The 27,865-nt window shown below is 42.8% G+C and overlaps 1 protein-coding gene across 4 annotated transcripts in view; it reads right to left on the bottom strand.

The window, feature by feature from the left end:
* The window catches only part of slc12a5a (solute carrier family 12 member 5a), a 133,273-nt gene that overhangs the window by 61,718 nt on the left and 43,690 nt on the right, over positions 1-27,865 (bottom strand). The window contains exon 1 of one of the 4 annotated variants that reach the window (XM_035152611.2): positions 24,898-25,578. The exons of the other annotated variants lie outside the window; for them this stretch is intronic. Coding sequence (XP_035008502.1) covers positions 24,898-24,952 — 55 coding nt within the window. The 5' untranslated portion in view covers positions 24,953-25,578. Of the gene's footprint in view, positions 1-24,897; positions 25,579-27,865 lie in introns of those variants that run through there. 4 annotated transcript variants of the gene reach the window in all.

A 27,865-nucleotide genomic window follows, 5' to 3' on the forward strand; every position in this document is an offset into this window, starting at 1 on the left:
CTCCAATGCTCAGTTCCAACAAGTCACTGCTGGACGCCGTTTCATTGCGCTTGACAAAATGTGTGTGTGTGTGTGTGTGTATGTGTGTTGACTGCATAGCATAAGGGCATGCAGTGTGGGGGACTGTCAACATTAGACGGAGCTTGCCTTGCCATCAATCAGTGCCGGAGCATAATTGCACCAGTTTTCCTCAACAGACAGTTTACTGCCTGTTACCGTTTAGGAAAGTCACACTTAGAGGAACAGACACGCACACGACTGCAGAGAAAGAACATGTTGTCATAAAAGAAAGGAATTGAGTATTTTTTCACGCAATCTCATATCTTATTTCTGCAGTGGCATCTACGTGTTTCAAGTAAAAAGGAAATAGGAACACTCAAGTATGATCAAAGATGCACATGCAGCATGTTGTCAGCAGAAATGACATGTCCGTGACCAAAAAGTAGAAAAAGTAAAAACTTTTATGAACAGTGGGAAGATGTGACAGGGCTATTTTTGGTCTTGAGTCTCGTCCTGGTTTGGTGTCTGCGACTGAAGCAATAAGTGATGGGATGATGGGACGTCATTTTGAGTTTCATCTACGAGCTTCGTCCCATCCTGCACAGCGACTGTGTCCTCGGTAGAGGTCTGAATAAATCTTTAATCGTTTTACATTTTTTAGCTACCTGTGTCAACGTCTGCTCTCTAATTAAAAAGAAATGCATCAACTTGTCGTCTGCACTTACGTTTCCAAACTGGAAAGGTGACTCTAAAACAGAACAGACTGCAGGGGCTTGGCAACAGCAGCAGACCTGCAATGTTGAGGAATTTGAGCAGTGTTATTTATTTTCACAGTGTTCCACTCATGTGAGCCTAGAAGCCCCTTCACACTCTGCTGCCTCTGACCATGCCACAGGCGAGCCAGTTCAGGTCGAGCAAATTACTCCTGTCTGTCCTTCAGACTCTGTCGGAGGAAATATGTAGACGAGATGGAGATGAGGTGGTGCTGCACACCACAGCTCTCCACTGAACCACTCCAAAGTTAATGTGATAAAAAATATAGTAGGGGGGAAAAAAGAGAATAAACTAGTAGTATATAACCTGTTTCTGCATCTTTGGCTACATCAACACGACTACATTTAAGTTTTAAAACGTTTTCCAGTGCCTGAAACAGTTTGTAAACACTGGTTTGACCCTTTAAATCCTATGAAAAGGCCTAACCTGACCATCCAACCGAGCTGAGATTCAAACTGGGAACCTTCTTCCTGTGAGGCGACAGTGATTCTAATAATTTAAGTGATGAATCTAATAATAAGTAATGTCTGTGTAGCCATAGACCTCAATGGTTGTGGAAAAAAACAAACGTAAGCAACACCATGCGTGGTGAACATGAACAATGGAATGTAAATATGTAGTATTTGTATTCATCTACCCACACTAATGCATCAACTGTGTATTAATCTGTGGTTGAAAAGAACAATGTCTAACACATGCACCAATTACTAAACATTTTTTGTTCGTGAGAGAATGTTTTTGAAAAAAAGAAAATACTTTTTGTGACTAGTTTTTTTCAGACTTGTGTCTTTTGACAGATCCAATGTACTAAAGGCCTTTGTTGTCCCTCCTCTCATTCCTTATAGTTTTGTGTTAAAGACAGAAAAACAACACAAACCTATGGTTGACTGACACTTCGTTGGTTTTGCTCTTTTCATGGCATTTGTTGACAATGAGGGAAAAACGTAGAATAACGCCCTTACCCTTTTATGGTATCACAGAGGCAGTGGTAAAAAGCATCCTGAAGGGAGAAGGTGCTCCCCACTGCCCCGTCAACAGTCCTTCATTCGTCACCATCGTTGGCGGAGATTCAACAGGCTCAAGGCCAGAGATGAAATCAAATCAACTAAAGACAGAGGAGTGAAGCGAGGAGGACGAGGCAGCTGTTGCCATGGCATTTTCAATCCATTGATAGATCACTTATTAGTGGAGTTCTGTGTCACAGCACTGTATAGCCTACCTACTCATTTCTGCTGCAGTACTTAAAGAGGACAGATGCAGGCAAGGTGAACGATGAGAGATGCTTGTGTAACTTAAAAAAAAAAGACCAGTTCAGATAGCTGCACACGTGTAATGAGAGAAGCTCAGCCATCAGTGGTGGAGACCAGTCCGTGCTACATGTATGAAACGTGGCAGCCCTCAGCTTCTCTCAATCTTTCCTCTCCTCCTGCCCTTGTCACTCTCTCCTGATCCTGCCCCTGCTGTTAGCAGAGCAGGAGGGCTGCAGAGCTGCACGGCCTCTGCATGGCAAACAGTTCAAGGAGAAGGAGGAGGGGAGACGCAGCACTGATGTAAGTGTTTCCATTAGAGGGCGTTGACACTGGCATTACAGGCTATTGACACAGCCACAGGTATTAATTACATGATGAGGGTGTTAAACTGTCACAGTGTGCTTTGTTAACACAATGTGTGCGAGTGTATGTGTGCTCGGAAAAAAGTCTGTCCAGTGCGGCACTTCTCACGTGTTACCACAGTGAAGATGCTCTGACCAGACGTGGTGCGATCGAGACAAATAAAGAGAGAAGTTGTGTTGTACTATCTTAATGGATCAGAGGTAGAGGGTTTCCACCACAGAAGAGAAATGTCTGTTTCTCAGAGCTGTGTTAACGGAGCTCCAGTAAGGTCACTGTTACCAATGTGTCTCTGCGATGACCGAGGGGCAGCGGTCTGACCATCAATCTTTACACCATTTTCTTCTCCCCTGTGCCCTTGACAAGGCGAAGCTTATCCGGAGTCAAAAAAGCACATCGTTTGTTATCTCAGCTGACACGTCTCTAGCTCTCTCATTTATTATACTTTCAACAACTCTCATTAAAGTCACACTACGTTCAATCTCTTTAAGTCACCGTCATATTGAAATGCAAAAAAAGCGTATGAGAGCCTAAATGATACATTTTCTGACATGCACATTATCTCATAAATGTGAAACTGAACATTAGATTTAATGCTGGAATCTATAATTGAATTTTAGAGGTGCGTGTAGAAAAGAGAGACACAGGTTTATCTGACAAGGCCACAGCTGTTTAACATGACCGCAGTTAATGATATATTAATGTTGTTCTTTGTCAGGAGGTAGTCGATCAACAGAAAATAAGCAGCCTGAAGATATTGCAGAACAACTTGGATGAATCCTGTTGATTCTTCACAAAACCTTGTAAAATTGATTTTTTTTTTAAAGAACAAAGCCTCAAAATTCAACTGTTTTGACAGTTAAAGCTTAGGTTGGTAATCCTGGAAAAGCTAGCAAGAATACAACCGATACATCCCACCCCCTTCAGAAATAATACCTGGGATAACAACTTGTGACCCCAACTCTTATGTAATATGTTGAAAAGTTGACTGTACTGTTTTCAGACTCTCACTCACTTTGCACTTTCAAGGTAAAAACATTAGAAGAGTCTAAATTTGTAAATCATCAGTCCCTGGAAATATGAGCACAGGTTGTGGAGACTTATTTTGTGCATGGCTCGGTGAAGCCACAGTATTAGCACAGATGACTGAGCCTTGTGTTGTGTGCTTGTGACGCAGTCTGAGTTGGCATTGGAAATCGCTGTAATCCTTTTACCCCCCAAAAACCCCAGCGTATTAACAAGAGACGAAAATAAACCGGAAATAAAATCCGTCATCTGATTGGCCAAATGTTGTTAATACATGGCCCATGCATCCAGGGCTCTGATAAGTCAAATGTTAAAATGCAGAGTTGTGTTGAGGTTGCGGGGGGTGAGGCAGTGATGGTTCTGTGTACCCTCATAACAAGTCACTATTAGCTTAACAAGCTCACTGTGGTTGTGTGAAACAAGATGGTTGAACGGATGGTGTGATGTTATTGGCTTTTCACTCGTGAAGTTTTGATTACACTTACAAAGCCACTGTTGCCTACTCAAGTAAAACCTTCTTCATCAGCGTCTCTGCTCTTTGTATGTGTGTGTCGAGCAGAAGATAGAAATTTCAGACTATGGTCCGATTTAAGGTTCATGTCTTTGTTACACTGTTAACATTTGATCTGGTGAGTTTTGGGTTTCACATTGTAATTTAGGGAGCGCACTAAATCATCATCACTTACGTGTGCTGCATATACCAACTCGAAAGTGATGGTTTGTAGACGCCATGCCTCTAACGTCAGCATGTTGTCAGTTTAGCTAATGTGTTCATTAACATTTAGAATAAAGTGCGTTGAAAAAAAAGTATTTTTTCCGTTTGAATGAAGAAAATTAATGAACCTGTTGATTTCATTGCATCATCATAGTGTTGCTACCAGCAAAATTAATTTCTAGTTTTTCAAACATTATATCTTCGGAGGCGAAGACTACAAGAAATCCTGCTACTATTTCCTCTTTTATTGTGTAATGCTGTCTCAACTTCCTGCAATTGGTCAGAAAGTCCAAACTTTAAAGAATTATCACACCGCAAACCTGGCAGCACCTTTCACACCTCTAATTTCAGATCAGACCAAACTGAAAAGTCCAGAGGTCTGAACCAGACAAGGTAGGTGTGATATCGCCCTAAAACTCGGTGAAGAACATTCATGCTTGGCTCAGGCACTGCCCCAAAGTGTTGAGAGCCCTTTGTGAAGATATGAGGCATCCAAATAAAATGTTCATATTGTAACGATGATACAAAATATGGTTCATTAGTCAGCACTGCTCTCTGTCATTCGGTGCTGCAATTCTACATTCACGTTGTTTTTCCACATATCCACATGTATAAGTCAGCTCCTCTCTTCTCGTGACTCAACTGCCTCATTTCCAGTTAGCTGCCATCTCCTCTCAGTCAGTGCTATCAGTTCTCGTTCCCGATCTCCTGGCTCCTCACTCATCTTTCTCTGCTCATCTCGTTCCTTTATCTTCTGTATCGTCCTCTCTCTTAATCTCTATTTTGCCTGCCTCTTTTGTATCTCACATCTTTCTCTCCCTGTCGATTCCTTTCCTCCTGCTCTAGCTCGGGAGCTTGTGTGTCTGCAGTGTGACCTACTTAGCTGTGCTGTACTGCTGCTGCTGCTGCTGCTGCTGACTGGCATGGTCGAGAGTTGGCGTAGTGATGTAGGCACCGCAGAGGTTTCCATGATGGGCACTGCCAACAGAAACTCAAAAAACACCAAGAGACAGAAAACTGTATCTGTGCGTCTCCTGACCTTGGGAAAAAATCTCCAGCAGCAGCAAAAGACTTTGATTCCAAAGATGAAATATCGGCCATTTTGAATGTTAATGAGAAACAAATGATTGCAGCTAAAAAACAAAAACTCGGTCTGATGGTCTGAAATACCTCTGATAGTTCATTACCGGTGCACTTGGTCCATTCTGGAGATGTTTCCCTGTGTAATTCAAGACTCATTACACATCCCCCAGTTTCTTAATGATGGAGGTCATTTGCTGAAATTAGATTGTTTCATTTAGGTTTGCATATTGTTAGATGCTTTAGACCGAGAATGGCAATCTGCTAGGCCATTTGCACGTCCATCTGTAGACGGCAAACTCTAGCAATCACTGCTAATGCAAACCACATGTTCATTATTTATTCCAAACAATCCGATGGTGTTGACCAACCGTTGCCTCTTTTACCAAAGACCAGAGTCCTGCACAGATCTACAATTATCTCCAAGTCAAATCCCACCCGGACCTGTTAACTTATGAGCATCAACCTGACCTGTGAGCCGTTATTAAACACACATGGTACATACACAGTCCCCTCGCATTAAAATGTTCACCTGTGTTCCTGCAGCTGTCAATGTGTTTTGCCTGTGGTGATGTGCCTAGCTTGCGGCTATAATAAAATAAATCCTTGCAGCTGACTAGGCATCACATAAGCTGATTTAGATGTTAAAAATAGTGGACACAATCCTTTGATTGATCCTGATATCTGCCCCTGAAAAGACATTCTTTACTTCTCACCAACTGCCCGCTCACGTTTAGTAACTTTTTCCCCTTCTGAACCTGTGAAATATAAAAAAAATGTTTTACCCATTACACAACATCTTTGCAGGTACTTAACTCGGTCTGCCAGTGACAAACAACACCTTCCAACTCTTCCTGTACACAGATGATCTTTCTACTTACATGGAAAAATACTAAATTCTTTGTTATAAGTGAATTGTTACAGTAGCAAGCCTTGTTAGACGTATGTTAGCATATTTAACATATTTTGTTGAAAAAGTTTATACTCAGCTACACAGTAGCTTATTTTCATTCATCAGATCTGTTAGTAGTAAATTAAGATTCAGGACGAGCTTGTGAAGTTGTCTCGATCTCATCTGCTCCTGCACAATGTGTCTGCTGCTATTTATCTGAAAATGTAGCTTTCTAACTAAGAAATAAGTAGAAGTCGCCCACACTCTTAATAAAAAGTTGTGATTGGTTAAACTGTTTCTCCAATAGGTAGAAAAATCCATTAGTGGTCAAATCAGCCGTCCAATCTAATTTGCTGAACAAATCAAGCTTGTGGGCAAGATAATCGTTAACGTCTTCATTGGAAAATGGTTTCGGAGTGTTTGCTATGGCCTAGTTGAAGAAACACATCAATGAGGACAGTTCAATCAGAGTTGAGCAAGTTGTTCATCACAATGGCCCAGTATTCAGACACGAATTTTCGAAAAGTGTCCAGCAACTTTCTTGCACTCACTGTTTTGTCCCTTGAGGCTCCAAATTGCTTAACACAAAAACTATCTGGCCACTTTTTGACCCACGTCTGTTTGTTTCTCTCAGCCCTCACAGCCCACAGCGGGACGGCACCAGGAGTGTGAGGAAGTGAGGGTTCACCGGGAAGGGGAAAAACAAGTAACACTTTCCTTATTTTAATGTTCCCCCTGTGTTATTTATCTCCTCTATCTCTCCAGACATACAGGTCCACACTGAAAGCAAACTGCAGCTACAAAAACCCAAGTTCAAGCAATTAAACCCCCTTGAGGGAGATAAATGAATTACCCTCCAAAATAAACACAAACCCGCGGCACAATTCATCCTGAGCCAAATCATTGTGGGGAAATCCAGGAGTTGTGCCGCTGCTCCCTTTGTTTTAACGGAAACCCAGAAGAAAGTGCACACAGTGAATTTCTGCAGTGATTTTTGCAAGGGTGAGTCTCTGCTCATGCATGTGTGTGTGTGCTCCTGTACGTGATTGTGTAACACTGTGCATGCATGCATATGTATGTGGTGACAAATACGGCTCCCCTGTGATGGGCTGGAGTGCATTTTCCTGTCACATCCTCTGTTTGCTTTCTGGCGGGATTGTGTGACCTACTCCAGATGTTGTGCTAATGAGCTGAGACATTAGCGCCACCTTGTCATACCATGTGCATTAATTAAGAGAAACAAATCTCCCCTGTATGTTTGTCCTCCCTGTAACCACGCCTTATTTACTTGATACAAACACTTTTTGAACTGTCTTAAAATCTAGAGCAAAACATTTTTTGATATATTTTCTGACGTTTGCATTCCATATCTGTGCTGTTACCGCCCACAATGCTCTCTGCACAGTCCTGTGTGTAAGAGTATCCAATAATCCATCCAAGCAGCCAGGTCATCAGATATTTTATATAATAATAAAGAAGAAAGATAGTTCCTTCATAATACTTCATTCTAATCCTCAGTTTTGCAGAAATTCATATGTGCATTAGAATCACTTGTATGATTGCACTGCACGTACGAGCAGGGGTAGGGAGATGGAACGCAACATTGCGTTTTATAAATATACATGCGTGTCTGTGCCAGCACATGAGAAAAAGACTAAATAGTAAGTTTTCCGTATATATTTTTGTCCAATGAGAAATCCGCAGCACACGAAATAAATCAATGCTGGCGTGCTGCTCTGCCCCTATGCCTATAGGTGCCTGTGATTGTTCACGAATCTTAGTCACAGTGCATAGATATTGACTATATACTGTATATTTGAACAGCACTATATGCAGATATCACTACGTAGAAATGTACTTTTTAAATGAGAGCCGAGTTATCATGCCTCAGTGCCTCCAGCTCAGGCTTTACTCCCCGCATGCCTGGTTTCCTCACGCAGGACTGACTGTCACTATCCATCTATACACCCATTACGCAGGACCCCGCACACAGCTCTTCTTTTCACTTGCCTGATTAAAACAGGCTAATTAGCTCAATACTGTTCCAGGAAAACTGCGCTCACTTGATGGAAGCTTTGACACATACACATAGTTCAAATACATTACAAAGTGCGTGTGTGTGTGTGTGGCACATAATTGGTCACATCTACCCTCTGGCTGCGCAATTTCCCTATTCTTACTCAGAAGAAGGGAGGATGTGCTGTGAATCTAATGGAAGTCTGGTCAGGTTCTGTAAAACACATATGTAATTTGTGTGTGGGGCCATGATGGACCGTACCGGGCCACAGCTGAAGACGTCCACACGCACAGTCCCTTGGCTCCTGATGAATCATTAACTTGGGGTAAGAGCGGCTCTGTAGGAGTAGTGTTCCCTGAATTAAAGGGAGTGTTTTAGTCAGCACCAGTGGAGAGATAATGATGGTGTAGCACATTGTGGGTCTTATTTCACCGTAGGGATCCCGATGCTGCTCTGCACCTTAACAACGGGCACTGTTAGCTGTGAGGATGAGTACACCGTTATGACAGTCAGAGTGTTTTATCTGCCATTAGAGATATTAGAAGAGCACACGTGACGGCAGTCCTCTCAAGTAAGTCAGCCGCAGAGGCGAGGCATTTCAGGATAAGGCGAGGTTGACGAGGGGGAGCAAAAACTGAGGATTGATCAAAAACGGCAGGTGAAAAGGAATGCAAAGTCATGTTGCTATAGCAACTAGTCATGCAGCCGAGGATAAAGGCTGGAGATGCATGCAGTCCCTTTCTCTATCTCTCCCTCTCCCTCTCTCGCCCAAGAAAATATGAGCCGAGCCGCTGCTTGGCCATCTGAGCAGCTTCCTTATGCTCTCGGTGAACCGATAACACGTCAAATACACTGTCCATCTGACAGAGTTGACATCTCACAGTTACCCGCGAAAGGGGGGGGCACTTTAATCCTGCTACGATATTTTTCTCGCTGCCGAAGCTGGAGTGTACAACCCATTCCAGGATAGATCACATGCTAACCTTCCCATTTGTATGCATGAGACAATGTTGCTGCCGATATCATTTCTAGAGGCAGCTGCCTGCGTTATTGAATAATGGAGCCAGGAAGACTGCCGGTTGCTACAGCAGCAGTGAGGCTCGGAAGAATATTCTCACTGCGGCAAGATGCACCTGTAGGATGGATAATACACTAATACATATACTCCTAATAGTTTATTCTTGGGATAAAAAGGATTCTGGATGCACCTGGCTCAGAGACGCTGTTGTCTGTAAGTGAGCCTTGGGAGATTAAGGGGCCTAAAAGAAGTCAAACATTTAGATTTAGTAACCCTGGAGGCTGCAGAGATGTTTGCGTAACATTTTGTTTGATGCCATCTGCATCCATATTTATCAGTTGAAAAAGAAGCAGCCTCAAAAGCAGCAAGGCTGATGTAACGTTATGATTTGGTGCTATATGTTAAAAACTGAGTTTAAGCTGTGGGCTCCTTAATTAACACACTTAATGTACAGCCCTCTGCACTGAAATCCAAAATATGAATCTGATGGCCTCATTCAGTCAGACATGGTTTGGTCATCCATGTACCATTATGCCTGTCAGGCCTTCAGGCCCCAAACATATCAAACACAGATTATTATTCCCTGTTGCTTCCTCTTCAGAAACAGAGGGTGACAGCTGCCATAGATGGAAATAACAAAGCCATAGGCATGTCTTTCTTTTTTTAACTTCTTCTCCATTTGTCTGTCTGAGGAGTGAAAGCACGGGGCAGAGGCCCCTCACAGCAGATACTCACTTTTCTCTGAGTGATCAAAAGATACTTCACTCTGATTTAAAAAAGCTCAAGGCAAGTTCATAGATCAGGAGAAAAGAAGTGCCCACTGAATAATAAAAAACTAAACAACAAAGCAGTGCAACGACCCGAGCAGGACGCATAAACATCAACCTGTTCTTATTACCAAGGTAATTGACTAAGCTGACCTGGCAGCCATCTTGTTTAGACACATCTGCTGAGGAATCCTTTGATGTGCCTGAGCAGTGATGGCAGCCCCCCATCCCATGAGCCCCTCTGTTTCTTCCTCCCTGCACATTGTGCCTCCCATATATCAAAGGCTCCTTCGCTCTCTCTCCCTAGGCACCACCGGCGATAATGAAATTACGGGAATGTGTGACGAGCGGCAGCGATCGTGTCCAAGAGGAGGACGAACCACGTCTGGGACACGGAGAAGAGAGGGTGGAAAATGAGAGAAGATGGTGAGAGGAAGTAAAAGTGGTAATAAAAAGGGGGGGCGAGGAAAGAATTATTTTAAAATCAAAGAGTTTGTTTGTTGCTTTAGAGTAAATGGAGCACAGGGCAATCTCACATGGATGAACTTGTTATATTTTTGGTTAACACAGCACAATAATTAGCAACTGAAAATAACTAAAACTACAATTATTCTTAGCTGACTGGGCAGCACACAGGTCTGGAGGCTAGGCTCAGCTGCGATAAAGAGCTGCCGAGCCAAAGTCTTAGGCTACGCTAAGCTAAAAAACTAGCGGTCTGATGACCAATCTGGGAGGCAGCTGCGGAATAGGAGGATGAGGGGATTAGGACGTGTTGGATTTAATAATCTAGACATCATGGACGAAGATGACAGGGTGGGAAAGTAAGAAGACGATAGATAGCAAATGAGGGATCAGCAGTGTGTGAGTAGAGGTCCGGGGATTACAGAATGGAGGTCAAGGAAAGCTCTCTCACACTCACAGATTCAAGCATACATGTAGAAATCTCTTTCTTGGAGACAGACATGGAGCATGGAGACTGAGCTGTGAGGGCAGAGACCTGACTTGACAGCCCTTGAAAAATTAAAAACGTATAAAATGTGAAGCAGCACTTGGTGACAGCTTTTCATTTGAGGCATTCAGAGAATATACAGGGCTGCGTGAAAACTTTCATCGGATGGATTATGAATTATAAGACAAAATGGGAGAACATGCAGGCTTCTATTTCAAGAAGCTGGCGGGGGGCTTTTATGTCCCTTAGCAGAAGTCTTTAGATGCATTATTGAATTATAAAGACCATAAAGGCCATATGACCAGAATAAATGCATTCATTCAGGGAGTTATACTGATGAATAGTGCAGCAGGAACATGGACAAGAAAAGACGGCATCTATCGAGATCAGTCTTGTGGAAAAGATAAGACTGAAACACTGTCAACTGAGAAAGCTGTTATATTTCACTGGCGTTAAAATAAGCCGCAAACACCCATCAGTGTGACGGAATGTGAGGTGCTAACATTTAACAATTTCTTTGTGGCCATCAAGAGGGCTGTTGAGTGTCGAGAGACACAGGCAAATCCGTGTTACATTGTTATGCTCACAGAATCAATTTAGCTCCAGGTTTCATCAAATATCTCACTGGCAGGCACGGTCGAGTCAGAACAATGATCCAATAAACATCTTCATATTTTTTGATAGCGTCTGTGATTCCTGTTGCTCGTGACACCTCAAAATATCCCAGTAAATTCATGCGCTCAGGGATGTGCTTTGGTTGGATTTGTAGTTATGTATTTCAGCTAAAGCGCAGCCATAACTAATCTTCTTTAGGGGTTTTGGATATGGAGCAAGATTAACATTCATTTTGATTGATGTTTCTGTGCACGTGGTGAATGCAAGTCCAATATTAGCTCCCTCTGTTTCTCCAGCAAGGAAATATCTATCTATTGATCTGCCGTAAGCTGCATTGTCTTCACCGGCTAGTCACTAACTTTATTAATGTTGGACATCTGGAGTACATCTGGTGGGTTTTTAGATTTCTTTGTGCAGGAAACAGCGGCATGATTAATTTGAAAATGAACCCAACCACTTGATGAACCACTTAAAAAAAAAACTCAATCCTATGAAAGTAACTTGGAAACAATTAGCTGAAAAAGGCAAAATGAGCTGATGGCAATTATAGCTCCTTCACAGTGCAGTCACTTCATCCATTCTTAACATAAAAGCATTCAGTAGCTTTAAAGACACGTTACCTAAAAAAATATAAAGTCTGAAACTGACAGGTTGAGGTGTCAACTGTTGCTGTAAATCTCAGGCCCAAAGAGGGAAATATCCCCTTGTCAGGTAAGCAAAAATTAATAAAACCTATGTAAATAGTAAATCCATAGAGACGGAATATCCTCTTATCCTGCTTGCTAAACATTAAACATCAAAGTGCCTCGAGAAATCCTCCTGTATTTACGCTGCGGCACAAACAACACCAATCTCAATCTCCAGTTGAGTTGCTGCATTTCCAGTGTGACAATGGCTGAATGGGCTGCTATTGAGCACCAAGACAAGTGGCACGTCTCGAAGCCGCCTGAGGACAGACACTCTTCTGTATTTCCATTTGCTAAGAATGCTGATAGGCTCTTTGGGCTGAGGCAAAATGGGAAACACTGTTCCTTTAGGCACTTCAGCCCCAGACGCTTGCCTGACCAACAGTTATGCAGACATGTCAAACGAAGCTGCTGTCAAAGAGACAGACAGACAGATAGAGACAGACAGAAAGAGCATCACAGAGAGGTGTTGTAGTACCGTGAGCTAAGTGGTGGGCCCTAGCCAAAGGCGACACTATACTCTGGGGAGCGGTGCATGAAATTCATACCCTGATACATAAATATTTGATGGTGAGATTATACTTCTGCATCTATACGTCCAGTTAGCTGGGCTGTGTTTAAGTGATGGGCTGAAAGCCAATGATCGAGTAAGATTGTATGGAGTGGTTGCTGTGGGAGGTGTGTGTGTGTGAGTGTGTGAGTGTGTGAGTGATGTATAAGTGAGAGAGTGAGTTTGATTGCCACCTACGAGAGTGGGAAATGAAATTGTGTAAAATATTTAGAGATGCACCTGAAATATGAATGTGAGTGGTTATAAGTATTGTCAATTATTAAATGAAGTTAAATCATATGCGCCACGTGATACTGTTTGTGCATTCATTTTACTATTCCTATGCAGTAGAGCTGTGTGTGTGTGTGTGTGTGTGTGTGTGTGTGTGTGTGTGTGTGTGTGTGTGTGTGTGTGTGTGTGTGTGTGTGTGTGTGTGTGTGTGTGTGTGTGTGTGTGCGTTCAAGCAATGGTCGCAGAAGCTCTGAACCAATGACACACGCATCAAACACAATCTACTTCTACATATCTCACAAACTTATCCTATCAAAAAATACAATATGAAGACCTCCCACAGCTTTATGGGCATATACACTACACTGCAATAAATTGGACCATTAACTTGATAATAAGTACTCAGGTTGTTATGTCTGTTTTATAGAATTACTCGTCGACAGTTTGTTCTGACAAAACGGGGCAAAGGGGATTCTCTTTCTCCAATGAATGACTATTTTCACAAACAGCTCCACTGATGGCCCCATCATTGAAAATGATCAAATTACAGCGTTGCTCTTTGTGTCCCGGACATAATGGCCCCGATCCAGTAATGTCCCTATACATTTATCTGTCACTTCACACAGGCAAGTGCACAGGGGAGACATCAGGATGAGAGGGTGCGTTATTAACTAATACCACCTTTTATATGATGACACAGTAAAGAGGAATTACTATTAGGATGATATTGGGTTAATGTGAATTGCACTTTCTTTGGCTTGGAATAAAGAAGATATTGGTTTCTTTTGAAAAATCACGATGTGGATGTTTAAAACACGAAGTGAAAAGCTACACGAGCAACGCTGATGATGAAAGTGCTGCTGAGGCTCCCCACTGTTCTCTGCATTATGAGCCTTGGAAAACATTTCATTATTGTTTCCACCCACATCCCCTCTAAACCCCTGCAAAACCATCTCCGCTAACAAAAAAACTTTAAAAATAAATATAAAATGAACTTAATATCCTCTAATGGCGTCCTATAGGAACGCTAATGGGCAGGAACTAACTAACTGGGAAGCTGGAAAGACAGAGAACACTCACACTTTATCACCAGTTGTGGCCATTTCACAGTCGTAGCCAAAATTACAAACAGATCATTGGGCTTTAGTGTGGTCAATCACACAAATGGGGGAGATTTATAATCGTTGTCAGTCTTTATAGGACAACGGCATCTGGACAGCAGGTTGAGGAAATGAGGCAGCGATATTAATTTTCCATCGGTGGAAACATCCATATCAATTTTGATAACAGTGGTTAACAGGCAGTTTGCTGAAACTCGTATATCATAGTCTATATACCAGTGTTTATAAAAGGTACAAATTCTACAAATTCTTTTGAAATAATCTCCATTGATTTTGCTCCTACAAGTGAATCCTGTTCCTGTTTCACAGTCCATACAGTTTACATTGACCAGTCACAGCTGATTTATTACTATAGATGCACAATATGGATGAAATTATATGTCATCGTGTATGTAATTTTATGTACAGATATAGATATACATTATATTATGATGTATAACCAGTAGAGAAACTGCTAGTGAATGAAATAACCACATATTAACATCTGATTTAAAGTAAATGATGAAAAAAAAGTAAAGACCCTTTGTAATTCATGCTGAAGGTGAAGCTGCCATGGCATTAGTGCTATGGAAAACACATACTGAATAAACATACTGAATAATGCTTTTGGAAAAATATTGAGCTTAAACAATTAGATAAATGATAAGTGCACTGATATAATTGTTTTTTATTACTCTGCCACTGACTTATTTCTTGAAATTGCGATAATGCTTGAAAATAACTTCTTGTTAATTAAAACCTTTGCTCGTCCTTTCCTTATGGTCTCAGAGCCACAACAATATATTACACATGAGGACGGGACATTTGAGTGAATGCTTCATTAATGAATTTAAGAAAAGTGACGCTGTTTATCATCAATCATTTCTCCTACTCTGTACCAGTCTGTTTCACCTTGGTAGCAATAAAAGTCAAGACATCTCTCGTCGATTTAATGACCAATGTCTACATGAGGTGGAGTTGACCGATGTCAGGACAAATTAAAACAGATGTTGTGCTCTTCACAGACGAGGTAAACACCTTGAATCTGCTTTTATTTTTTGTATACCTCCCTTTCCATGAGTTCCCACTACCTCTCAGAGCTGCCTCATTATTTTTAGTTTGACTTGTTCACAACGCTGCGAGTAATTAATTGGTGAAACCTTCTTTCATCATCCAAGTTGTATCATTTGCATGATCTGAACCTCAATCTGTGCACTGGAGTTCTTATGCAAGAGCATGTTGTTGGCGCTGTACCCATCTTTCTCATTAGCAATTCCAGTGCGTCCCAAATGTTGTATCCTCTTTGTGTGTGTGTGTGTGTGTGTGTGTGTGTGTGTGTGTGTTTGTGTATGTGTAGAGAGAGGCCACTGGTGTTCTGCTGGCTAGAATGAGAGTCCCAGCGATGAAGCAGACTGTGAGGGATTGATCCCCCCCTCCCCCGTCCAATTAAGCGGCTGTGCGTTTGATTTTCGTCCAAGGTGGCGAGGCGCCGTTTCTTGCTTCTACAGACGCCACCGCTGGCCTCACAGTCGCCTCGCAATCCCTCTGCCCACTCGTACCCGCCAATTAAGCTGCTTTCTAGTTTAAAGATACGGCCACCCCACACTCCCATGCTGAACAACACAGGATCCTCCCACGCTCAAATGCAGGCAGGGGTTTCCACAGCTGAAACTGTATGTCCACATAGCACCACCCCTCACGCCTTCTCCTAACACGTACAATAATGGGTTCCTCCGCTGCTGCTGGCTGACTCAGTCACCAGGTGCCAGACTTATGCAGGCAAAACGGTGCATAAATGATTTCCCACGCTTACACTTGTTTTAATAAAAGACAAATATGTGGTAAGAATGTTTGCACCTCACACGTACAAAGTGTTCTAGAATCAGCTGAGAGTGAAATGATAAAGATTAGTTTAGATATAAAAATTTGACAGATTCTTAGGGTAAAAGAGTATTTGTTTACCTGTTTGGTATCATGATTTATGTACAAAGCAAACCTTCAAATAAAACTTCAAATAAAGATTTATTCACAGTTTATTCATAATTTCTCCATGAGCGAGTTTTTCCTTAACTTCTATGAATTCGTGCAGTGTCCATTCTTAACCTGCCTGTTTGGATTGGGCTGCTTGTTTCGCCTTTGGTGATATTTTTATGAAACTGTAGAAGTGACCTGAAGTAATTGAGCCACAGCAAATAAAGACCTGCTGCTTAACTCAGTACACAGAACCCTGAACCGGAGAACGCATTGTTATCATGATAAACGCTGCTACAGAGCTCTGGTTGTCTCTTTATTCCAAATGAATTAATAATAAATGTAGACACATACCTAATACACATAATATAATATAAGTGTGAAGCCAATAAGATTAATGATTCTTGAGATGCGAGCCACATGCAGATGGACAGATTTCTGGAATCATTAGATGACCTTTTTAAAGTGGGCATCATAAAGAAACTGTTGATCCTCTTTTGGACATTTAATGACGACAAAAAATAAATGATGGTTCACTGTGATAAATCAATGTGTGAGCTCTATAAAAGTTGTGTGCAATCACTGCTGTTAGGATGCTGTTGCATCACAATGCAAAACAGCACTTCTTTGGCTTTATCCTCACTGACAGGTCCAGAGAGCGACGGAGCAGGCGGACGTATTGATGTGTAAACGGAGGTTTGAGGGCATTTCTTCATCCATTTATGTTCAACTGTGGGAGCGGAAGTGAGTTTTGTGCATGTGCACCCAGTTCTGGAAGGACTGAGGTTTATAAAACAGGTGTGGGTGCACTATTACAGATACGCATGAGAGTCACTCAATCTACAAACACATGCTCAGGGCCAGGCAGGCACGTGATGGTGAGCCCATACTGTATAATAACTGCACTTTAAGATGAAAGAAAAGGAAATCCAGTTGGCTGGTGGTTACATAGGCAATTAATGATGGAGCTGAAAGAATTGTTTGGCCTTCCTCGGAGACGGAGAGGGAGACTGAGAGTGTGCCGTGACGCAGAGGTAACGTGTGAGCTGGGAAAGAGAGAAACGTGACTTCTCTCTGCGCTTTATGAAATGCTAATGATTTATCCACCAGGGAAACTCCCCCCCACTGAAATACTGTATTTTCTGTACGCAAATGAATGCACCACAGCAGCAGTTTGTTAGTAGAAACTGATGAATGGCTGGAGAGAGGACGTTTGTGCTGTATTTTGCTCATCATGTTTAACCTCAGTGTAAAGGTTTCATGCTTAGTAAATATATGGAAGATTTCCAACAGCCCAGACGGTAACCATGGCAATCCACGTTACCAACATGGTTATTTTTCTCTCTTGAGCCAAATGAAAACAGCTTGGTAAGATGGGATGAAGCCAGTCTCTCTCTCTCTCTCTCTCTCTCTCTCTCTCTCTCTCTCTCTCTCTCTCTCTCTCTCTCTCTCTCTCTCTCTCTCTCTCTCTCTCTCTCTCTCTCTCTCTCTCTCTCTCTCTCTCTCTCTCTCTCTCTCTCTCTCTCTCTCTCTCTCTCTCTCTCTCTCTCTCTCTCTCTCTCTCTCTCTCTCTCTCTCTCTCTCTCTCTCTCTCTCACACACACACACAACACAGAAGTTTCAGTACAGTGACTGACTGATGCTCCTGGGCCGAGTGAGTATCACGGCTCTGACGATGGTCTCAACCACACAGCAGCCAAATCACAGCCAATAGGTGCATGAGTGAGAGCAAATCAATACGTGGATTTTCATTATGGTTCCATCTCCTGGAACAGGTCAGCTTGCAGTAATGTCAGATGGGTGGAAATTGAGAGACTCATCAAGGACTTCGGTCTCTTCAATAAGGAAGCGGGGGAAAGCGAGGATGCGTCACTCCCCCACTGATGTGGAGCGTGCGCTGTCAACTTTTGATTTACTTTATCTGCTCTCTGCAGATTCACACAGAATTGTGCACCTGAACCAAATGGATTCCTTTTGATGGGACAACGGCAAACACTTGATACACATTGAAGACCGTTATAGGAAAAGCTCCTCCTGCAGATAAAGTGTTGTCATCAGTTTATAAGCATGTAATGTATGGAATGAACTCAAAAGAATTCTGATTTAATGTTGTAATCTACTTTTCCGCTGCATACACTTCACCTCAGGCTGTTTCATCTCTTTTTTTATGAATTCCTTCTTTTCCCAGCATGCCCTTTGGCAACATAACAATTGCCCATCATAAAGTAACATAGTGGCCGTGATAAGCAGTTGTTGAACCCATATAAATGAATTCCCATAGCTCAAGCAAGAATTCTGCTTCCACTTTGATTTTCATTTTTAAAAATCAAACTGGTGACCTTGAAAAAATGGCCTGTGACTGACCATGACACCGAACTCCCTCCTGTTGAACACTTTTATTATTATGACCCACTGTTGCCAGAATAGAATTAGAAACATGCTGTTGGACAGTTTTCGATGACAAGAGGTCGGGAAACGCCTCCAATGAACCAAAAGGTCTCGATAACCATGATTATGGAAACTACTTTCTATGACCGGCTGCAGATACTGTTTAAAATTATACATCTGGACAGTCTGGACATAGTATAAAAAAGGGATTTCGTATTAATACGACTGTAACCTTGGATAGGGAGTATGGATAGGCTAGTTTTGAATTCAACATTTCATATCGATGATGATTTATGTAAAGGTCAACAATACAAATCAGAGCATATCCTTTCCTGGATTTTCCTGTTTTGAAGAAATAATCCAGGTGGAATAAAATGGGACTTGCATATAGTAAATTGATCATTTGGTATGTCATTAATCATCTACATGTTATCATTATGTATGATAATTATGTATTATGTAGTTGAGTCGTTTTTTCTTACAGTGGTAATATTGCACCGGCAACGATAAAGCAGAAAATTTATGGACCTTTCTTACAAAAAGTGGGAAGAGAGAAGACAAAGGCTCCTGCTTTCAGGTTGAGTTTCCTTTCGCATGATTCATCTCTTCCCCTGACTTCCACTGACCTCGTCTCCCCCTCCATAAAACCAGCCATCTTTCCCCGAGACCATTCATCCATTTGAAATCTTTTACCTCAGAAAACCTTGGTGCCTGTAATTCCCCGCCCCTGTTTGTGCAGCTGGACGGGGCTCTGTGCTGCTGTAATACTACAATTACATGCATTTAGTGAGTGTGCAATCAATGTATTATGTTATTTATGTCCTAGAGTCTAAAATAAAATGTATATGAAATGTGAAACCACTGAACTGTATCTTAGCATCAGTGTGTGTGTGTGTGTGTGTGTATTTCTGCATGAGCCCCCTATTTAGTTTGAGCCTTTCATGAGAACACTATGAGTCAACAGCGAGCTTTGGGAAAGCAGAGCTCTTCACCACTGAATACACTCTCCTTCCTTTTAATTGACAAACCAATGAATGAATACCCATCCATTAAATCTGGACACCCAGTACTCATACTCTAATTAGCAGGAAAAACCCATTCATCTGCCCTGCTCTTGCGTAAGCCATTGTAACCAGGTTTCATTAATACCTACCTTCAATAAATTAAATTAAGCGATATATAATTACAATCTATATTTGGACCTTTGTGCGATGGTTGGTTGGCTGAAAACAGCACAGAGTCTTAAGCAGGTGATTTCATCAGCATGGTATCGTGTGAGTTAAAATGTAAAGAAGTGGAAAAGGCTGGTAGGAGCTGAATCAGTGGCTGTAACATTATGCAAAACTGATATGGTCAATAACATTTTGATTTCGAGTTTTTCCCTTTCAAAGACACTGGAGTCTGTAATAGCAATTGTCGTCTACAGCACCACCCTGCTTGGTTGACATGGCAATAGAGTATTGAACTTACCCTATACAATTCCATAATACATGCCACAATAGGCCTGTGTGTCTCTCTACTCATGTGGAGATGATACACTTAAGCACTAAGCTACTGAAAATGCAGAAATCGTTCTTGTGTGTGCAGCTTAAGAGCAACTGTACCTTTCCATGTAACAAGTGCCTGTGGTTCTGTGGTTTCTCTCTCTCTCTCTCTCTCTCTCTCTCTCTCTCTCTCTCTCTCTCTCTCTCTCTCTCTCTCTCTCTCTCTCTCTCTCTCTCTCTCTCTCTCTCTCTCTCTCTCTCTCTCTCTCTCTCTCTCTCTCTCTCTCTCTCTCTCTCTCTCTCTCTCTCTCTCTCTCTCTCTCTCTCTCTCTCTCTGTTCACAGTAGATAAGTTGCAAAGTGGGTAGACAGAGAATAATAGCATGCACAACAACTGCCTCCCTAGGAAAGGGCCCTGGGGATCATTTTGCAGTATTATGCAGTCAGCCATACTGTAACTACATTACAACCCTATTCACAGCTCTGACCAAGAGAGCGGACTAGCTGGAGCGGGGCAGAGGAAGGATGGATGTATGGATGTTTGAATGGATGGATAAATAACAGTAAGACATTTTTTCCTCTTGGCTATAAACTGTTTTGTCTATAAAATTTAATAAAATAATGAATAACACTTTATTTCATGAAGAAGTGGTTCAGATTGTGTAGCGTTAGCCAGAGCTAGCCATAATGTCAGCAAAACATTTACTCTGGAAAGTCGCAGAGATAAAACAGCAACTTGTACCTACTATCGGATTGGTACACAATCAGTATCGGAACATCTGTAATTTTCATTAAATCAAACCCTGTTTTTGATGCTGTTTATGATACGCCATTCAATATATTTCCATTCTGTTATAACCATAGACTTTATTGTTAGTAGTGGACAGAATTGAAATTACCTTCATATGCACAAGGGATTCACTGAACCATGCATTGTTTGTAAAAGATTTCTTTATTAAGACCATACAAAAAGGTTTAGTGACACTCAAGTTCCATGCATGGGATCAATAAAATTATTAATTAATGATATGTTCTCTAAATGAGCCTCCAGAGAAAAGAGCGTGATCTATCTGCAGTGATCCAACCAGCAGCTGTCAGACGACCAGCTGAGCCCCTCTTCATACAGCATTACTTTTTCCAGGGCAGAACTTATGAGCAATATTCTATTACGGTTACATAATGAAAACTACCCACTCATTAAACCAGAGCAAATAAACCGATCTGACACAATAATGAGCGACAGAAAACATAAATGAAAACCTGCAGACGGTCACAAACATTCGGAGAAGTAGCATGAAATCACTTTTGCTTGATAACAAGGGCAGTTGAACACTCACAGCTCCTCGTTATGGCGCATCATAAACAATGAGTGCCCTGACTGTCCCAGCAAACATCATATAAACTGTGACTTATCACCGTTAAGATGACGGAATGAATACTTTACATGATTCAGCAGGTGTAGGATATTTATTTACAATAGTGCAAATATGTAAAATGGTACTCTGCCCAAAGCAAGAATCACACCATGACCTGAAAACCAACTCGAATACACAGCACATAGCACAACATCAGCCTACACCTGCCATTAAACCCTCTCTACTCCTGCTGTGATACAAGCTGCAGTGGCAGAGAGAATTCTGATCTCTTTACTATTGTAGACTTAAAAGTATATTTACTGATAAATCACCTTTTTGCCCATCAATCTACACGCAATAACAAAAAACAACATTTAAAACAATTTAAAATTAAAATAGATTAATTTCTGAATTCCATTAGCAGCAATAACAGCTTATTTTAAAATGGCACTCCACATATTTGAGCACCAGAAAGCGAGACACAAACCAGGACCCGTGTGAGCTAGAAAACAAACTCTTAAAACGCAGCATATACCACAACATTAGTCTGCACCTGCCAGGAAGGAAATGAACAACTCTTGAACCCTCCCCTCCTTTTTGCCATCCGTCTCTCCACATCAATCCATCTTTCAGACAGTAACAGCTTCCCTCTTGTGCTTCAAAACTCGAGACCTGCTCTGCCATTACACCCGCTCTGCTGCAAATGGATCCCTGAAACTTCACCTTCCCTTCAACTCTTGATTGCATCTCGCCTCCTCACACTGCTGGCACTCCACCTCTCAAGTGCTTAGAGGAGGAAAAAAAATAATGTGTGCGGATAATTAACAATTTGGTGCGAGGGTAACATGATAACTTATGAATATGTAAATCTGGCCCTGATTGAACATGCACACACCTCTTTTAGTTTACTTGTTGTTTTCTTTATTATTATTCCTTTCATCTTTGCATGTTTTATAGTGTGCAGTGCAGAAGTACACACACACACACACACACACACACACACACACACACACACACACACACACACACACACACACACACACACACACACACACACACACACACACACACACACACACACACACACACACACACACACACACACACACACACACACACACACACACACACACACACACATCCCTCCATGCTGAGGCTGTATGCAAATCCCTGTGCTTGTCCTCTCCCGGGCTATAACCCAGCCGTGTAATGAAGGCTATAAATCAGCACCTTGGACAGCGCTTCGCAGCCGTGAGCTGCTGGAGTCAAGGAGGATGGGGGGGGCAGCTTTCAGCACCGAGGAGAGTGGACAGCGACAGTCTCTGACATTCCTTCTGTGAAGAGGAGAGAGCTGCCCTGCGTCGGACTGATGACTAAACAGAGTTATTCAGGTTGTTGCACCACTGGCTTAGCAGAGCTGTGATTCAGATGAAAGGGATGGGGGGGGTTGGGGGCGTACTGGGATGTGTGTGCGTGTGTAAAGCCCCTTTTCAACTGGTCAAAATAACCCACTAACATTAGAAACAGCTGCACTGGGCATGGATACAATCAGCTTTTACTCCCAGATCAAATTACTCAGTAGACTCTGGTTTATCGGCTATGGCTCCAATCAGCAGTTAAGAAAAAAATGACAGCGGGATAAACACGCTAATTTCTTTTTCTTCTCTATTTTGACAGTTTAAGCGATGAACCAGCACCTTCTCTGCACAATGTTATGACGAGTGTAAAACGTCAAGGCGTTGGCGCGTAAATAGGTCGCAAATCGTACTTTTTTACAAAATGGGAACAACGTGCAAAACAGCGATTTTTGCAAGAGGCAACACTGGCTAACCATCAAGGGGAGAGAGCTTCTCAGTTTCAGGTGTGTTTGTGACGTGGAACTAACTCACCAGGGAGAAAAATAGAGGTAAACTCCTTTAGTGGCCTCCTTTTCGCGAGTTTACATGCGTTTTAAGAACTTTTAAAAATACCTGTTAATTTTGGTGTAAAAGAGGTGTAAGTCAGGTTCTATCCTTTAAAACACCTCTATGCACACAACTTCAAACCATGGATTGTTGATGGTAAGCTGCCCTTGATGGTTCCATTTTGTCGCACTTATAAATGGGGTCATGCCTCAAAACCCCTGCCAGCCTCTCACAACTGCTGTCAATACTCTAAGCGCACAATTGTAATCCCCCCCACACAAAAAAAGAGATGCCCGCATTAAGTTAAATATTCATGTTCCCAGCACTCGTCTATTTTTATCATTAAGCCCTAACAGGTAGAAGCAGCGGCATAGTTCTCTCATCCGCAACCTGTCTCTCCAGTGCATTGCTGAGAGCCCAGGACTGGCAACAACAGGGAGATTTGTGCACAACACAGGATGGGAGACATAAAAGGAAAAAAAGATACTGAGACAAATGTAGAGTGCATAAGGGAAAAAAGAGGGCAGTGAGGAAGAGAGGTGGGCCTTAGCAGAGAGAGAGAGAGAGAGAGAGAGAGAGAGAGAGAGAGAGAGAGAGAGAGAGAGAGAGAGAGAGAGAGAGAGAGAGCTACAGCAGAGATGAAGCTGGTTTGCAGCTTTTGCAAAAGCAAGTGAAGAATCACCCTCAGCTCAAATCCACCACTGGGTATGAAGGTGAAATCCAAACTAAAGTTATGGGATTTATTCTGCATTCATGACTTAATACTGTTCCGAAAGGTGCAGAGCTTGTCCCTTACACAGGTTCAATTTCCTCAGTGGCCTAAGAAAGTACGTACTCTCAGCTGAACAGCCGGTAAAAGAGCACCCGCATCCCAGCTCTGCACAAACCAGCAACCTACAGGTTCTCTTTTCAGAAAGCCTGCAGAGGCTGAGGACCGGGCTGAGCGATGGGGATTGGATGGAGGGCTGGTTTTGACAGCTGGGGGCGATGGGATTAGCAGCAATGCTGGGTTGGTAACTGTAATTGAGAGCGTGTGAGTATTTTTTTTATTTTTTGGTGTGCGTGCATGTGTGCGAGTGAACACATGCCGCCTGTCCACCGAGTGCCATATGTGGTGGGAATATTTACGTTGCCATGAAGAATGGATGAAGCATAGGGCAGCTGCACCAGAAAATGTTCCATTCCGCATGTGCATGAATGTATTTCTGTGTGTGTGTGTGTGCGTGTGAATGTGTGTGGTGTAATGCCCTTACACTCACCATCCATCGTATGGAGTGAGCCCATTACTATTCCTGTCACAACAGCCTTGCAGTAAGAGCAACAGCAGTGGAGGCAAGCAGGCCCCTCCACCGTACCATGCTGTAACACACACACACACACACACACACACACACACACACACACACACACACACACACACACACACACACACACACACACACACACACACACACACACACACACACACACACACACACACACACACACACACACACACACACACACACACACACACTTCAACTCCCCCAGTGACCACTCACTTCCATCAGGTTGTTTTACGTAAATCTAAATCATGCTTGTGTATTGGGATGTATTTCTCTGAGATGTACAGTATGTGTATGTCGTGCATTGCCCTGTCAACATCCCTGTTTACTGTGTGTGTGTGTGTGTGTGTGTGTGTGTGTGTGTGTGTGTGTGTGTGTGTGTGTGTGTGTGTGTGTGTGTGTGTGTGTGTGTGTGACTGCATGACACATCCCATCACTCACCCTGGCTTTGCACTCCCCCGTCCCCCTCCTCCGTGTCGGTCAGGTTGTTAAGCATCCTGGCTCCTCTACGGTGCTCTTCTTCGGCTGCGGAGCGTTGTCACCGATGAAGCTCTCGGCGGCTCTCCCCTGCGCTCCACGCACTGTGGTGCAGCCACAGAAATCGCGGGCAAGCAGCGTAGAAAATATGCTAGCCGGGTCCTCCGCGCTCCTCTTCGCTCCGCGCTGCCCGTAGGATGCACGAAGAGAGGCAGCAGGAGAGAGAAGGATTTTTTTTCTCCCTTTGTAGATCCTCCTCTTCTCCACTGGCTTGTAAGCGTGACTCTCTCACTCTCTCTCTCTGTTGCTGCCTCTCTCTCTCTCTCTCTCTCTCTCTCTCTCTCTCTCTCTCCTTGCAGCTCTTCCTCTCTCTGTTGCTCTCTCTCTCTCTTTCTCCAGGAGGAGGAGGAGGGAAGTGGGAAGCTGCAGGAGTTTGGTGGATGATGGAACGCCTCAGAGCTGCACACTTGTTTTCTCCCTCCTTCCCTCTTTCCTTCTCTGTTTCTTTTTTGTCTTCCTTGCTCCTGATATTGATATCACCCACTCACAGTTTCCAAAAAAAAGCAACACTCACTCTCCACTGCTGAGATGATGTTGCTCAGTCATTGTAGCCGCCAAACTGATTGCATATTCAAACAGCGGCGTGATTTCTCCTGTATCTAGTCATCCCCTCCCCTCCCTCACCCTGCCTCTCTCCACTCATTGCAGCTGTCAGACAGAGAGATGATTGGGGAAGCAGAATTGATGCTGTTAGAAGAGCGAGCAGGCGGTAGCCTCACTGCTCGGCTCTTTTCTGTCCATGGAGGTGCATTATGCATCGGCTTCTCCTCCTGTCGGCTTTGTAATAAGCCGCCGTGCTCGCTCCCCTCTTTAATGTCAGATGCAAATAGAGCCTCTGTTTTCTTCAAGGGAAGAACAAGCCCCTATCAACATCATCTGTATGCAGTTATGATAAACATGGAGAGCCGTGCACAGATGCACACGCACAGAGAAAGACGCACTGTCTCAGCATTCGGGTGCATGAGCAAGTGTTTGTTTTAGATGCACCGCCACATACACACACTTGCCTCTCTGCTCCATATGCAGCCACAAGACAGAAGAGTGCTATCTTTATCTTTTATATTTCTTTTTCCTGCCTCGTATAGATTTTTGGTTCCAACTAAGAGGACGTGCATGTTGAATGGCGGCGTGCGGCACAACGCTGAATACTCACTGTCAATTAGACTGGTCTCGTTTTGATCCATGCAGATTCATTTTGATCTGGTACACCGTGTACTGAAGAAGACACTCTGCTCGTGTGTGTGTGTGTGTGTGTGTGTGTGTGTGTGTGTGTGTGTGTGTGTGTGTGTGTGTGTGTGTGTGTGTGTGTGTGTGTGTGTGTGTGTGTGTGTGTGTGTGTGTGTGTGTGTGTGTGTGTTTCTATGTGCCAGCGATTGTGAGATATGAAAGCAATTAATCTTGGTTTTAGTCATGGTAGTGCTGATGCATAGAATAGATTCCGACAAAAAGAGGAGGAGGAAAAATATAACGACACACCCGGCTCCAGTGAATAAATGTATTACTGATGTCTTAAACAAAACCAGTTTTGCCAAGGTACAATTATCTTGACAAAAAACCAATACCTTGAAGCTTGACACTTAATTTCTTGCTGTGTGTTTCTCGCTGTGTGCACAGATACATTTCTCTCTGTTTGCTCATTAGTACTCACCCCATAGCCAGTTTATTTGTGACAAAAAAAGACAAGCACAAATTAAATTATAATATCCACGCGAGGAGCGCTTTTGTATTTACAGAGCCGCGGCAATCAGGTGGTTCAATTATGTCCTGAATGACCTGCTTGTCATTGTCTAATGCTGATCATAGTAGGTGTCGTTTCAAGCAATCAGTCAGACATGAAATCCGATCATTTTCATTGGTTGCTACGGCGATTCTTGCATCGACCGGAGAGGCAGAGACTTATATTTTGAATGACATTGAGGTAAACATTGAAAAAAACACATTATTAAACTGCATCTATTACCAACAAGGGCATTGGTTACTGTAATAAAGGGTGCTTTACTGATGCAGGCACTCTGCACTGCACTCCACCCACAATCCCGGTGAAGCACTTCAATACAGACCTTTGTGCTGCAGTCGTTTCAGAAAGAGACCAATTTTCTGTTTTTACACCAGGTTATGTTTTTTTTTGTGTGTCTTTTTTGTGTTTTTGTCTGTCCGTCTGTTAATTAGCAGGATTATGCAAAAGCGACTGGATGGATAAACTTGGTGGAGAATGGGTCAGGAAAGCACCTTTTGAGAGACAGATTGGAAAGGAAGCATCTGTGAAATGCCATCTTCAGGTCTCTGCACAGATGTTCTATGGGGTTTAAGTCTGGGTTTTGGCTGAACCACTCAAGGACAGACAGACCCTTCCAGTTCTGTCTTGGCTGTACTCTTCGGGGCATTGTCATACTGTAAGGTGAACAGTTGCCCCAGTCTAAGGTCAAGTGCACTCTGGAGCTGGTTTTCTTCAAGGACAGATATTTTTGTGTTTGGCTGCATTCATTCTTCCCTCAGTCCAGTCTCTTCCCCTGAGATGCCTCCTTCTCAAAGCACTATGCTGCCACCAGTATAGTGATATATTCGCCATGTGATGAGCAGAGCCTGCTCTCCAACAGACATAGTATTTGGAGTTCTGCCCAAAGGGCTCAGTTTTTGTCTCGTCGGACTAGACAATCCTTTACCTCATGCTCTCAGAGTCCTTTAAATGCTGTTTGGCAAACTGGAAGCGGGCTGTAATGGGCCTTTTACTCAAAGTGGCTTCCTGCTAACTACTTTACCACAAAGGCCGGGTTGATGGAGTGCTGTTCAGATGGTAGTCCTTGAAGCAGGTTCTCCAATCTCAGCAGCAGCGGACCTATGACGCTCTGTTGGAGGGAACTTTGGGTTCCCG

The sequence above is a fragment of the Hippoglossus stenolepis genome, chromosome 3, assembly GCF_022539355.2.
Source record: "Hippoglossus stenolepis isolate QCI-W04-F060 chromosome 3, HSTE1.2, whole genome shotgun sequence".
Taxonomy (NCBI): Eukaryota; Metazoa; Chordata; class Actinopteri; order Pleuronectiformes; family Pleuronectidae; genus Hippoglossus; species Hippoglossus stenolepis.